General features: G+C 34.8%; 1 protein-coding gene across 2 annotated transcripts; it reads right to left on the reverse strand.

Moving 5' to 3' along the window:
* Positions 1 to 4,456: 4,456 nt before the first annotated feature.
* Positions 4,457 to 11,949, reverse strand: ist1 (IST1 factor associated with ESCRT-III). Of its 2 annotated transcripts, XM_073836860.1 has the most exons (10): positions 11,820 to 11,949; positions 10,901 to 10,997; positions 10,628 to 10,808; positions 10,466 to 10,553; positions 10,300 to 10,383; positions 8,601 to 8,711; positions 8,338 to 8,517; positions 8,152 to 8,262; positions 5,935 to 5,983; positions 4,457 to 5,851 (listed from the first exon to the last, which is right to left on the reverse strand). In XM_073836860.1, the coding sequence occupies exons 2-10, from the start codon at positions 10,986 to 10,988 to the stop codon at positions 5,685 to 5,687; spliced, it is 1,059 nt and encodes a 352-aa protein (XP_073692961.1). In that variant the 5' UTR covers positions 10,989 to 10,997; positions 11,820 to 11,949; the 3' UTR covers positions 4,457 to 5,684. The 2 variants fall into 2 exon arrangements, with proteins under 2 accessions (XP_073692961.1, XP_073692962.1); XM_073836861.1 differs by lacking the exon at positions 5,935 to 5,983 and having other exon boundaries at positions 8,142 to 8,262.
* Between the last annotated feature and the right edge of the window lie 3,694 nt (positions 11,950 to 15,643).

A 15,643-nucleotide genomic window follows, 5' to 3' on the forward strand; every position in this document is an offset into this window, starting at 1 on the left:
ATTCCATAATGATGTAATCATGTCAGTGCAATTTAGACAAGTCCAATGGATTCATAGACCCAGAAAACATTGGGTTAGACACCAAGATTACTTGGCTAACTCAAATAATGAAGGAGTTAGGATATTTTAAGGGTTTTCTGCCCATCTTGGACGCCATCTTGAAAATGACACCTTTCTAGTGGTCAAACTTTGGTAAACTTTTAGTATGTTATTAAGGACACCTAATACAAAAAACAGCTGAGAAACCTTTTGTTAGAATTTTTTTAGGGTTAGGTGTTTTTTTGTCATATATGCAGCCGCCTACTAGTATTCTTCTCCATGGAGTCCAATGATCATGCTTTCACTCAGGTCCTCTCTCTGTCAAATGAGTTCACATAACAGTGTCCTCAGGTTACTCATTTTGAAGTTCTGTCACATTTTGTGAGTTTGATCTTAAAACTAGCATGGGTGCATGATATGACCATATTATTTCACAATAGTAATATCTTACATTATAGTTATTTCTAATATTGTATTTCATTCAACATACGATCAAAGTAGCAAATTAACGTTACAAACAATAGGACTAATACAAAGGCAAGTTAAGTACATTTAATGATTTTCTGACGTTACTGCTTTTTGACACGACTTCTGGAAATAAATTATACACTTTTATTGGTTAATTTGTTCTTTATAAAAAAATTAAAAATATTTAATGCAATATATTTTTATTGCATGGTTACACGATTCGTGGATTTTAAGATTTTCTATTTTAAATATATTCTACTTCTGTTTTATATAAAATTACAGAGTTTTAATGTAAAATACACCAAAATATAAAACTAACGTTACTTTTTACTTTCAAATTACAAAAAGAACATTAAATTGTTAGTATGGACATAAACCTTAATGAGAGCTACATTATTTAATTACAGATTGTTTTTGTAATTTTACATCAATATGTAAGTAATTTAAGAAAACAGAAAAAATACTGTAAAAAAATACAAAAATTTTTTGTATAAAAAAAAATGAGAATTCCTGTAATTTTTCATTAATGTAATAATACTTAAAATAACAGTTAAGTTGTTAATTTACAGATAATGTTTGTAATTTTACAAAGTTTTTAACATAATTTAAAATAACACAAAAATACTGTGAAAATACAGTAATTTTCCTGTATAAAAAAAGAAAAAAATACTTTAATTTGTCTTTAATGATATAGAACCTAAAATAACAGTCAAGTTGTTAGTTTACAGATATTGTTAGTAATATTACTAAGTTTTGAATGTAATTTGAAATGACAGAAAACTACTGTAAAAAAGTTTTTTCTGTAAAATTAGTTTTTTTTTTTTAACAATGTAAACAGAAACCATGCACAGACAAATCCAAATTACACCCTGCGGCTCGTGACGATACATTGCTGTCCTAAGACACGAGTCGTATACACGCCACAGATCGCTTACGGCGTTTGCGTATACTACACCAGAGCGCGTTCACATGGGACGAGCCGGATGATAAACTCCTGCTCAGGACAGATGGACGTGGCTGTGTATCAAAAGTAAAAAATTATATAAATACTGTTCAGTTTTCCACGCGTAATTCATGGAACCAGGAATTCATGTCTGACAGAACTTATGGTCGCAGGTCAGTCATCAGAAATTTCGATTTTGACAATATGGGACCTTTAAGTGAATTGAGAGGAACTAGACTGACATTGGAAGCAAATGTAATCTGCTGCCGCTAGGGGTGCGTCTAGATTCTAGGCTACATATATGGTCCATCCATATATAATGTAAAATATATTGAATGTCATGCAAAAATCTGATTTGGTCTATTGTTAATCAACCTCTCTATAAACCTATGCATGAGCTTGCTTAACTCATAGAAAAAAATACTTTGTTTCAATAAAAATGCATGCAATAATGTAATACAGTTTTGTTTGTATATCAATGTATTTTAATATATGAATCAATATATAGCAATAGGTTGTCCATCCATATATTGCTATATATTTTCAAATATATGAGGAAGTTTCTGATACATTTAAATATATTATCTAATGTATTGCAATATAAATTCCAGTATATTGCAATATATTTTTGTTTCGTAAGGGTCACTACGCCTGGCCTCTGATATCTCCTCTGGGTCTGTGTGTTTATACCTCACAGAGGTGAGATCCTAAAGGAACGCTCACAGGCAGTGGGTTTGTGTCCCATGTCCCTGTCTCTGTACACCTCATCCTCCCCTCCAAACCAGAACGGGAGAACTGGTGCTGTCCAGACTGCTCACTGTCTATAGAATGAGAATGAATATAAACATGCCATTTCTTTCCCAGATGTTTACCTTCACAGACATAACCAACTGTGTTTGTGTAATTAACGTGTGTTTTTAACACAAAAGTATGTGTATTGGACAGTTTAACTGCAATAAGACATGAAAGAGAAGTAGTTTAGTACTCACATGCCATGTGACAGCCACATATCACAAGTTTAAACTGATATGGCTTTAAAATGCAGGATTTTAGCACGATAGACATGATAATCAAAACCAAACAAATGTTTTTTGGCAGAGTATCCCAGGTATGAGCTGTAAAGGCAGAGCTCTATTCTGGAAAACAGGGCAGGGAGCACAGCTCATTTACATTTAAAGAGCCATGCATTAAAACAGCCTGCTTCTGCTTCCACTCAAAATAAGCATTTTCAAAATAATATAATAAATTATATGTGGGGTATTTTGAGCTGAAACATCACAGACACGTTCTGGGGACATGTGAGACTTATACTTATATTTATTTAGTACTGACCTGAATAAAATAATTCACATAAAAGATGTTGCATATAGTCCACACAAGAAAATAAAACAGTGGTGTGAAAAGGTGTCGGCCCCCTTCCTTTTTTATTTTCAATTTTTTTGTCACACTTAATGTTTCAGATCATTAAACAAATTTAAATATTAATCAAAGATAACACAAGTAAACACAACATGCAGTTTTTGAAGTTTTTTTATTATTATGAAGGGAAGACAAAATTCAAACCTACATGGCCCTGTGTGAAAAAGTGTTTGCCCCTAAACTTAATAACTGGCTGGGCCACACTTAGCAGCAATAACTGCAATCAAGCATTTGCGATAACTTGCAATGAGTCTGTTACAGCACTGTGCAGGAATTTTGGCCCACTCATCTAGGCAGAATTGTTGTGATTCAGCCACATTGGAGGTTTTGAGCATGAACCGCCTTTTAAGGTCATGCCACAGCATCTCAATAGGATTCAGGTCAGGACTTTGACTAGGCCACTCCAAAGTCTTAATTTTGTTTTTCTTCAGCCATTCGGAGGTGGATTTGCTGGTGTGTTTTGGGTCATTGTCCTGCTGCAGAAACCAAGTTCGCTTCAGCTTGAGGTCACGAACAGATGGCCAGACATTGTCCTTCAGGATTTTTGGTAGACAGCAGAATTCATGTTTCCATTTATCACAGCAAGTCTTCCAGGTCCAGAAGCAGCAAAACAGCCCCAGACCATCACACTACCACCACCATATTTTACTGTTGGTATGATGTTCTTTTTCTGAAATGCTGTGTTACTTTTATGTTAGGTGTAATGGGACACACACCTTCCAAAAGTTCAACTTTTGTCTCATCACTTTTGTCTCATCCCTCTTCTTTTGGTAAAATAATTAGCATTTTGCAGATTCTTCAAGGTGTATGTAAACTTTTGACTTTAACTGTAGTTGTACAAGCTCCTCGTAATTTTGTACAAAACTGAGATGTTATTACAGTTTTTCCCAAACAACTTTGTCTCATTTTGGCACAAAATGTGGACAGTCACCCAAATATTTAATTTATGCCTCAAAACCTTGACCAGCAAAATAAAACTAGTTTTTTCATTATAGGAGCTGTACAGGTCATAATGGTTGTTTTTCTTTCCGCTGTGAAAGTAAATCATGGAAATAATTGCAATATTAAATTTCTTTTTCGTTCTATTTTGTTGACAGTTTGTCCATTTCATTTAGCAAAATGTTGTTGTCTGGGCTATTTCAACAGTACGTAGGCCTAAAAGTTTACTGAGAAAAGTCAATACATTTTGCATGTAACGTTTTACATGAAATTATGCTGAAAAGTTATGAAGAGTATGAGTTTCACTAAGAATTACCTCAGCAATTTTGAAAAAGCCATGTGCATTTAGTCATCATGCAATTTGTATAAAATAGTACGTACACATGGCAAAATATATGCTTAAATTTATCAAATTCAAATCAGATTTTAAAGATCTTGTTTTGAGGGGGAAAAAATATCATTTGAGAGCTGAATAAAGCAATTGAGAACTGTAATGGATTATTAGCTGTATTACTTCACCCTCTAGTGGTTATGAAGTGTAAAAGCCAATCCCATCACATCCCAAGCACAGCCAAGCCTTACAGCAGTTTAGTATAACTCATGTATAACTCAGTCAGTGAATCATTATTAGGGTGAGAAGTAGAAGGGTTATGAGCAAATAGACTTTATTACATGGCATCAGATATGTTTTCAATGCAAGCTAAAATAAGTATCAAACATACCTAAACACTGCCAGATTTGTATTTGGATGATTTGAGAAAAACAAACACAAATTAGTGTCATAAAGTGGAAAGCATCCAAAGCAACGCTTTCAAAACTTAAGACATTGACATTTTAAACAGTCAATTCTTACAACAAAAAAAGACAATGATATATGGTAAAACCCCCCACCAAAGAGTAGAATTAGCATGTAAATACTTATTCAAATGTGGAGGTCATGGTACAAGCTGTCAGGAAAGTCACATTTCCAAGAGCAAGATATGAAACAGCAAGGCCACAGCTTAAGATGTGGAAACTAAGGCAAATTCAGTGCAGAAACACACGCAGACAGGACTAGAAACAGGAGTGTTATTAACTGTAGACAAAATACAAAGCCTTTCCTTTCGAGTCAAATTAAAATGGCTGACAGGAGTCGAAAAGAAACAAAAATAAAAGAAATGGCTAACTTTAGGACAAAAAAAAAAAAAAAAAAAAAAACGACTCAAATATGAGGCTGAAATAAAGGAATCTCTCAAGTCACCTGAAACAAGCAGCCTTTGGTGTTCACTTGAGAACAAAAGCAACTCATTCGGTCAGTAACAAAAAGCTGAGTCACTTTGTACAAACATTGTGATCCACTAACAATCCATGACATCATGCAATTGTTTGCAGGTTCATAGTCATTCAAGAGTTCATTGCACAACTCTGGGTGTGAATAATGGCAACAGGTTATACCTGCTTTTTCCTAGACGAGTCAGAGATTTTCTGAATTGCTGGGGGAAAACCTAGATATTGTTTTCTAAAAAGGGGAAAGTGAACAAGACTTTGAGCAAGAATTATACTCTAATCTATAATATAAATATTCAACAGATTTTCTCAAGGCGCAGAGATTACACTTCAGATGATTAACTAGTTTTAGCTGTCAGCAAAGTGCTTGTTAAAAGGGTAGGTGATTTGTCAACAGTCATACATGTTATGTGAAAGTCTAAAATTTCTGCCACTGCCATTCACAAGTGTCTATAGAGCATCCGATCCTTCAGTGTGTTAATTAACAAATATTATATTACACCTCCACCAGTAGACCTGTGAATATATGAATATGGACAGGGTACATTGAATTATTCTTGTGTGGGAGCTGAGACAGGTGTTCTGACTTCCAGATGTGCTCTTTCTGTAATTAGGTTTTCTTCTTGAGTTCTTCAAAGCGCCGTGACAGGTCGTCAAAGTCAATGTCGTCTGATGTGTTGGCGTTCGCGCCGAAGGAGGAGGCTGGGAGTGTGTCAGGAACAGATGGAAGTTCAGGAAGGGTAGAGTTGTCGTAGATCTGAGTAGACGGAGCTGGGCCTAGAGACAAAAAAACTGAGCTTTTAGAAAGAAAAATATCATAACGGGAGTTTAAATAAATCATTTTAGGACGGAGCACATACCTGGGACAACCTGGGAAGGATTAGAGGGTTTGACAGACAACTCATCGATCTTGACGCATGAAAAACACATTAAAACATGTTAACAACTACTAATACATACAGTTGAAGTCAAAAGTTTACATAGATCTTGCAGAATCTGCAAAATGTTCATTATTTTACCAAAATGAATGAGAAGGTGTGTCCAAACTTTTGGTCTGTACTGTATTTCACATAAAAGATGCTTACAAGAGAAAATAACAGTTGAATTGATAAAAATGGCCCCGTTCAAAAGTTTACATGAATGATCCACAGCTGAAGAAAAATCAAAATGGTTTTGAGATCCATCTTTTCACACTGAGGACAACTGAGGGACTCATATGCAACTATTACAGAAGGTTCAAGTGCTCACTGATGGTTCAGAGGGACAAATGATGCATGATTGCCAAAGGTGTAAAGTTTTGAACAGAATGAAGATGTGTACATTTTTTGCTTAAATGTTACATTTTTTCATTCATTACTGCCCTATAGAAGATACTTACATATTACCTAGAAGATAAATGAAGTTAAATTCACCCTAATCATCAAATTCAATTTTTTTTTAATGCATTGTGTTTCCTTCTGAAGCATCAGCGGGCATTTGAACGTTCTGTAAGTAATAGTTGCATATGAGTCCCTCAGTTGTGCTCAGTGTGAAAAGTGGAATTTACAAATCATACAGTCATTGTTGGAAAGGGTTCAAATACACAAAAATGCTGAAAAACCAAAGAATTTGTGGGACCTGAAGGATTTTTCTGTTTAGGACAAACAAGGGACTAGTTACCAACTAACACTTAACAAAACAAACAAAAAAAAAAAACAGCTGTGGATCATTCAGGTCACAACACAGTATTAACAATCAAGTGTACGTAAACTTTTGAACGGGGGCATTTTCAAAAATTCAACTATTATTTTCTCCTGTGGACTATATGTGCACATCTTTTATGCGAAATATCTTATTCAGGTCAGTACTAAATAAAAAACAACATGCATTTTGTATTATCCTTCTTATTTTGGTAAAATAATTACCATTTTGCAGATTCTGCAAGGTGTATGTAAACTTTTGACTGTATATGGCAACTCCTGCAAATAATCAAGACGGCTATATTGATACTGTGAAGGATTAGAATTATGAGTCGTGCACTGTGAGTTAGAGCAAACCACCCTAGTGAGTAAATGTAGTGAATTTTTGGACACCTTGGGTATCATTTATAAAGACGCGCACAGAACGATCATAAATGTTGAAGTACAACAATTTGCAAAAGGTTCCTACAAACAAATTCAGGAAATTACATACAATTAATAAAATAATTGGAGCTACTTATTTGCACATAAAATAATAATTATGCATATGGTGATTGCGTATGTATCTTTACATTTTAATAAACAATGCTGGATTATTTTAATTACTTACAGTATATAGGAGTACAAAAAGTTTGTACACATGCTCTTCAGTTGACATAGACATAAAAAAATTATCACTTTTTGCCTTTATAAATCACAACTTGTTCCTCAATTTGGTAGGAAGAAATTTATGGAATTTAGCATTAAAAATCTGATCGTATTGTGCGTTTTATAAATGAGGCCACTGTTGTCAACATGGTTTGTCAACAGGAAGGTTTCCTGTTTCCATGCACGGTAAAGGATTTGTTGGGGTAAATGCTTTAAGGGGAATGTTACAAAAGGCAAAATTAAAAAGAAAAAATACTGTAGTTTTGTATAAAGACGATGAAACATTTTAGGTGATAATACTTTCATGACAATTAATTTTTTCACCTCAGGTCCAAAAAATAGATAAATAAATAAAAAATGATGCTTCATTTTCGTCATACAAAATACTTTTTTCTTTTCATTTTGTCAAACATGGTAAGGAGATTCACCTTTTTAATCTATATTTTTGTGTACATTTTCCATATGGCTCACATAGAGCATATGGCTACTTAAATACTTAAAAGCATTTTCCCCAAAAATCCCAAAAAAGCCATACACTTGGTGTGAGAGAGATCAGAGTGTAGTGCTTTCGATCGTTTTGCAGCCCGTAGCACATGCCTGTGGAGGCTCCCCATGTGAGTTCAGAAGACTGACAACGGAACAGGACTAACACAGCATGTGAACTGGAATAAACTACTCTTCCCTGCATGGTGAACAGGTCGTCTCCATCTGTCTGGAAGGATGAGAGGAGTGGTGATCACTTGAACTTACAGATTCATAGGTGGGTGGGCAGCTGGGCAGTTGTGGGGGCTGCCCTCCTCTCACTGGAGGCTGGAAGTTGCTAAAGGCATCATAGGTGCCAACAGGACCATTAAAGGGCTCCTGTAAGGGGGAAATGATTTTAAAAGGATTCCATCAGACTTCAAGTAAAATGAGTTAGTTAGAGGTTGGTCTTACAGCTCCTTTGGATGGTGGGTAGTTGAAAGCTGTAGGCATGGGCATGGGCATTGGCATGGGCATAGGCATGCCTACAGCGGGAGCAGTAAACCCTCCTCCACCGCCTCCACCAGATCCTGGCTTCCTGAAGTCGCTGTCCACATCAATCAGATCGGCCTCTTCTCCCGGACACACCTCTGGCTGTGATTGATAAAGATGAGAAATATTGTCTAACATCTGCTTGAAGAGACGAAGTTGGAAAGGAAGAGGAAATTGATTCCTACCCGAACCATGGCATCTGGTTCATAGGGAACGTTGTAGTTTTTGGCGATCTCAATGAGGTAGCGCTCCACCAAAATCTTGGGAGGGGCCTCCACGCTCAGTTTGTGCATAAGCTGCAGAAATAAGGTGCAATATGAATTTACAACAGCTTAAAAGCAGATTTGTAGAACCAACTCCTTATGCATTTATTATATACTCAATGTAAAGTGTCATTCACACCAAGGAATATAACTATAACCTTAACTATAAAGTTTGAATTAATAATTGTTTGATTCTATAAGAAAAGGGACATCTACATTAGCTATAATGACACAGAGGAATGAAATCACTGGAATCCCCTTCAGAATGATTTTTTCTAGCTGATGAATGATAAAACATTGACGGCCTATCAGAATCCACTTGTGCATTAAAAGCAGCAGACAAAACTCTCTCTCACACACACACACACAAGATGTGTGTACACTACCAGTCAAAAGTTTTTGTACAGTAAGATTTTTTTTTTGGATCCAAAAAAACAGCAGAAATAGTAAAATTTTGATATATATTTTTACCATTTTAAAAAACGGTTTTCTATTTTAATATATTTTAAAATGTAATTTATTCCTGTGATCAAAGCTAAATTTTCAGCATCATTATTCCAGTCTTCAGTGTCACATGACCCTTCAGAAATCATTCTAATATGCTGATTTTGCTGTTCAAGAAACATTATTATTATTATCATCATCAATATTTAAATCAGTTGAGTAGTTTTTTTTAGGATTACTTGATGAATAAAAAGGTCCAAAGATCAGCATTTATACACTTTTGTACATTAGTACATTATGCATTATACACTCTACCACTTAAAAGCTTGAAGGTTTCTTTTTTTTGGAAAGAAATAGACATTAACACTTATTATTATCTAGCATGGAAGCTTTAAGTTGATAAAAAGTGATAAAGACATTTATAATGTTACAAAAGATTACTATTTCAGTTAAATGCTGTTCTTCTGAACTTTCTATTCCTCAAAGAAACCTAAAAAAAAAAAACGTTTGACTGGTAGTGTATGTATTTATTACACATACATTAGGTCGGAATACACTACATGACTTTTGAAAACTGAACAGATTTTAAAATACCAAGCAGGGTTAGAGATGAAAAACTGGACATCAAAAACCAACTGAGGATCACACATTACCAGACTTGTTATAAACACAAACTCAAACAGAATTGTGCCTCATTGCTATGAAAACAAAATGGATTCTAAACTGGCTCAACATAACAAAAATGTTCGATGTTTCAAATTGGATGGAATCATAAGCTGAAGCTTTAAAAAAATTGTGCCAATCACACGTTACACATTTTTTTGGTGATTACCTAAGACTGCTCAAAACCTGCAGACTGGCTATGATTTTCTGCAACTACATTGACTCCTCGAGAAAGTAAATTGGTGCAAAAATCTTGGCAACCGTTGTGTAGTTTTATTCCAGCCTTCAGAAAGTATCTGGACAACTCTTCTTATCAAGCAGTATGATTTGAGACAGATCAAGTGTGCTGTTCCATGACAAAAATCTAATACGTTTAGCTTTAAATTGCTTAAAGGAGCTTTGAAAATGCCCTAATCCATGAATAAACAACACTTATTGCAATTACTGCCCAAGCACACAGTACAACGAGTTCATGTTGTGCCCACCACCTCTAAACAAACATGTTTCATCATACCCTGTCATTAACTGTTCCAATCTGGTTTGTCCTGCATAGCTTTCCATACTCTTTGCTGTATTTGGCACACAGCTGATCTGAAACCTGTGAAAGAAAGAAAAAAAACATTAAAGATCTATACCAAAACTACAACACAGAAACAGATTAATGATAAAATGATACCCACAATCTTCAGTTCTGCCACTTCTGATTGCAGTCGAGGGGCAGCCCAGATGAGTGTGGACACTGCTTCTTGTAGACCAGGGTCCAGTTCTCTGAAAAGATGATGGAAACATGAAAGAAACAAAATCGCATTTAAAATAATACAATTAACTCAAATGTTACTCACTTCATGGACTGTATTAAGCCAAAACGGGTGAGCAGCAAATCACAGTATAACTCCAGGATCTCCATGGCCTCCACCAAATAATCCTCCCTGATGATGTGCTCCACTCGGATTCTCGCACGCTCATCTTTGCCTGCCGACAAGTAGTCTGCGATTTCCTTGCGAGCCTTTTGGGCTAATTCAGCTAATTCAGATCAAATGAGTTTAAATCTGTTAAATCAACTAAACAGAACATCCAAACTTTAAAAAGTACAACTTGTAGACAACCAAACTTACTTTTCTTCTTCTCAAGAAGTTTGAGGCGGTTTATGACCAGCCTGAGATTGACACGAAGTCTCTCGGATTTAAACCCTCCACCAAGCATGATGGAGCTCTGGGGAGAAATGTCAAGAGCCAAACATCAGGGGCAGAAAAGTCTCAAAGTAAAGGCTGTAACAGTGTCCAATGTATCTCATGTTATTAATGCTAAAGCTCAAGCACATATAGAGATTTGCATTAGAGATATGCCTCCTGTTTGGTGAGTGACGTCACTGCCATATTATGACAACAGCACAAGTCAGCTTTTGGTAACTTACTTTATCTATGTCTAGGAACCCAAGAAACAGTGTAAATGATAACAATAGTCATCTACGTTAAAAAAAAAAAAAAAAAAAAAAAAAAAAAGCACTGACAGTACTATAGTATCTGATACATATACTATTGTACTGAATGATTTACTTATCATGGTATTTAAATAGTTCTCACCAGAACTACAAAAATGTTTAAAACTTGGTAATCGTCTGTTGATTGCACTCCTGTCTATTCAGAAACAGTGGATCATTTGTTAATTTGATTCTTTTAGATATGCTGACTGTTGACTCTGTTAGTATGAGTCACAACAGTTAGCCAAAACAAGAAATGACACAAAACAGAGAAATTATGTAGCTAACAAGCAGTTACTTGTTAATACTTACACGGATTGCTTCGATGCATCTATACTAATCTCTACTGATCGTACAAATTGTGTTTAAAGCCAGTTTCGACTTGTCAGAAATCTGACTGTTCAAACCAGGAAGAGACTCGTATTAGCGGCTAGAGGAGCTAATTCACGAAAGTAAACAAAACCCTGAAGAACCTACAGATATTTACCGATCATCAAAACGTCGTGGATATCTCATAAATACAGTGCAAAACATATAATAAATGTCATATTTACATGTGAGTTCCTCTTCAGGCGCTGGCAAAGAGTCGGTTTCGATCAGAATGGTTGGGCGACTGCTCAGTTAGCATTCACTTCCGCATTAGACGTGACTTCATCCATGACGCCACACGTCACATGATCGCCAGTGGAAAACAGCTTATGAGGGGAACCCCCGTCACTAGGGTGGACAAATCACATGTCTTTAATGATGTCATATTTACGATATCACATGACGAGATCGTCTAGATAGTCAATTTGGCAAGAAATGCCTGAGCTCGCTAGTCATTACCTTAAAATAGGGCAAATAATTTGATTGTTGTACTGAAAACAATAGTGAAACAATACTGTACATTTTTATAGTGTGAGTGCACTGTAGCATTGTATGTGTTTATATTTGTATGAAAAATTAAAGGGATAGTTCACACAAAAAAACGAAACTCTGTCATTATTTACTCACCACCTTGTCGTTCCAAACCTGTAAGACCTTTGCTCATCTTTGGAACACAAATTAAGATATTTTTGATGAAATCAGAGAGCTACGAACTACGTTCAAGGCCCAGAAAGGTAGTAAGGACATTGTTAAAATAGTCCATGTGCCATCAGTGGACATCTGTAATTTTATGAAGTTTTGTGAATGTGTGGCAAAGACTGGCACAGAAGAGAAGAAATTGTTGAATAAAGTCGTTAATTTTGTTTTCTTTGCCAGCAAAAAGTATTTTTGTAGCTTCATAACATTACAGTTGAAACACAGATGTCACATGGACTATTTTAACCACATTCTTTTAACAAAATTATAGTCTTTTAACAAATTGTTAGAATAATCAGAAATCCCCAACTCGCTAAAATCAGCTTTTCCATCACAGGCATAAATTACATTTTAAAATACAGTTGAGGTCAAATGTTTCGAATCTGCAAAATGTTCATTATTTTACCAAAATAAGAGGAATCATACAAAATGCATGTGTTATGTTTTTTTTTTTTTTTTTTTTCATTTTGTAAATACACAAAAAATGCTGAAAAACCAACTAATTTGTAGGACCTGAAGGATTTTTCTGAAGAACAGCAAGCAGTTTAACTGCTCAGGACAGTTGACTCATGAACAACCATCACTTAACAAAAACAAACAAACAAACAAAAAAAAACAGCAGTGGATCATTCAGGTAACAACGTATTCAGAATCAAGTGTGTGTAAACTTTTGAACAGGGTTTTTATAAATTCAACTATTATTTTCTCTTGTGGACTATGTAAATGTCTTTTATGTGAAATATCTTATTCAGGTCAGTCCTAAATAAAAAATAATAATATGCATTTTGTATGATCCCTCTCATTTTGGTAAAATAATTAACATTGTGTAGATTCCTCAATGTGTATGTAATCTTTTGACCTCAACTGTATATTCAAAAAAAAAAAAAAAAAACATTGTAATAAAATTTCACAATATTACTGTTTTGTATTTTTGATTAAATTAACCCAGCCTTGGTGAGCATGAGACTTCTTTCAAAAACTTAATAAATCTTAATTGTACATACCATGATGTTTTGTAATGTCTATTTATATGTTTATGCTTATATTGCAACGTCATGACAATACCTCAACCCGCTCTACCTCCTCAGTAAAGTTTTCTATCCCTCTTTATCTGTATCAATGTTCCTGTAAAGAAGATTCTAATGTACCATGACATTGTCATTCTAGTACCTAACTCTCTGATCATGTTCTTATGTTAATGATTGACTAATTGAAAATATAAACTTTTTTCAGGTCTTATCTGACAACTTGCTTAAACATACATTTTATTTCTATTTACCCAGAGGAGATGGGCACCTCTCACTGCTGCCATCCTATGGAGAAAGTGAGAAACAGCTGTCATCGAAAGACAGTTAAACATAATACATAGAAATGTAAAAAAAGAAAAAATACAGAAATAAACATCTGTATATGATCTGATAGATCCAAACAGCAATGGTATCTACAAATTGTAGTCAATTACCGATTGTATTATTATATGAACAAAACTATTAAAATAGGCCTAATCGTTTACACATTTTAGCGGGCGTATTCTATTGAAGCACGTTGACACCACTGAATTTAAAAACAAATGTTATTGCGACTTTTTATCTGATGATTCTGACCCTTTTTCCTTAGAATTTCCTCAAATAAACTCGCAATTGTGAGTTTGTAAAGAGATAAACTCATAATTCTGACTTCTTTTTCTCAGAATTGCGTGATATAAAAAAGGTTATTGTGACTTTTTATCTCACAATTCTGACGTTTTTACGTGATAAAATGTCAGTTATAATGTCAGAATTGCGAGATAAAGACTTTTTTCAGAACTGTGAGATTTAAACTCACAATTGCTAGTTATAAAGTCAAATTTTTGAGGGGAAAAAAGACTGATATCTGGTCTATATATATTTGGACACTGACACAATTTTATTATTTTAGCTGTTGACCAAAATATATTTAAGTTACAGTTATATAATGAATATGGTTTTAATACAAAATTTGAGGAAAAGTTAAAGGAGTAGTTCACTTTCAGAACAAAAAATTACAGATAATGTACTCACCCCCTTGTCATCCGAGATGTTCATGTCTTTCTTTCTTCAATCGTAAGGAAATTACGTTTTCTAATTAAGTTTTCTGACTTCTATATGGTGCCCCCGAATTTGAACTTCCAAAATGCAGTTTAAATGCAGCTTTAAAGGGCTCTAAATGATCACAGTCGAGGAAAGAAGGTCTTATGTAGCAAAAGAAATAACGATTTATATACTTTTTAACCTCAAATGCTCATCTTGTCTAGCTTGGCAAGACAAGCATTTCAGATTAAAAAGTGTATAAAGTTTTTAGAAAATAACCGATTGTTTCGCTAGATAAGACCCTTCTTCCTCATCTGGGATCATTTAGAGCCCTTTGAAGCTGCATTTAAACTGCATTTTGGAAGTTAAAACTTGAGGGCACCATAGAAGTCCATTATATGGAGAGAAATCCTGAAATGTTTTCCTTATGTAGAAGAGTGAGGTATAGCCCCAGAATGACTGGCTGGTGTTACTCAAATGGGTTAACCAATCAGTGGTTGTATTTCATTTTGATTGGTCATTTGTGTATGTTTCATGAGCCAATTGGTGCCCATGCTGTGAATATAAAAGAGGGAAGTGTTTGGCTGCTCGGGATGCATCATCCTGGGTACCGCCCCTTTGTGAAATGTGGCGCTTTGAGGGCTAGCAGTTGGGTCATCCTCCTGTATGTTGTGCACCAGCCGTTGGCTAGTTTTCGGGTTAGTCCCAGTTTTAGAAAAAAAGGGCTTTTGTCTGTTAAATGGGTTGTAATTCTTTAGTAAATTATGTTATGTTTTTGTTCAACCCCTTGAATTGAAGTTTAAAGTCTGCACTTCAATTTTATCTTGATTGTTGCATTTTAAACCTATTCTAGTGGCATACAGAGTCAGAATTATGAAAAATGTGTTAGTGTCCAAATAAATATGGACCCGACTGTATGTCTTTTGCGTGTTATAAAATCAGAAATGCGAAATTTGAACTCGCATTTGCGAGAATTGAGAGAAAAAAAATACAATGAGCATTTTTCATTTTTTTTATTCAGTGGCAGAAACTGGCTTCCATTCTGACTACTTTTAGATACTTTTGATTTATCAAAGTGGAGGAAAAATTATTTGATCCCCTGTTGATTTTGTACATTTGCCCACAAAGAAATGATCAGTCTATACCTTTAATGGTAAGTTTATTTGAACAGTGAGAGACAGAATAACAACAAAACAAATCCAGAAAAAAGGTTCTAAATTGATTTGCATTTTAATGAGTGAAATAAGTATTTGATCCCCTATCAA

The sequence above is a fragment of the Garra rufa genome, chromosome 3 (genome assembly GCF_049309525.1).
Source record: "Garra rufa chromosome 3, GarRuf1.0, whole genome shotgun sequence".
Taxonomy (NCBI): domain Eukaryota; kingdom Metazoa; phylum Chordata; class Actinopteri; order Cypriniformes; family Cyprinidae; genus Garra; species Garra rufa.

Bases quoted from the DNA above. Each gene is read 5' to 3' on its own strand.
- ist1 (XM_073836860.1), bottom strand. From the start codon at position 10,988: ATGCTTGGTGGAGGGTTTAAATCCGAGAGACTTCGTGTCAATCTCAGG. The intron at 10,809-10,900 runs GTAAGTTTGGTT...GATCTGAATTAG, and splicing joins ACTTCTTGAGAAGAAGAAAA to CTGAATTAGCCCAAAAGGCT. The intron at 5,852-5,934 runs GTATGTGCTCCG...TTTTGTCTCTAG, and splicing joins TCCTTCCCAGGTTGTCCCAG to GCCCAGCTCCGTCTACTCAG.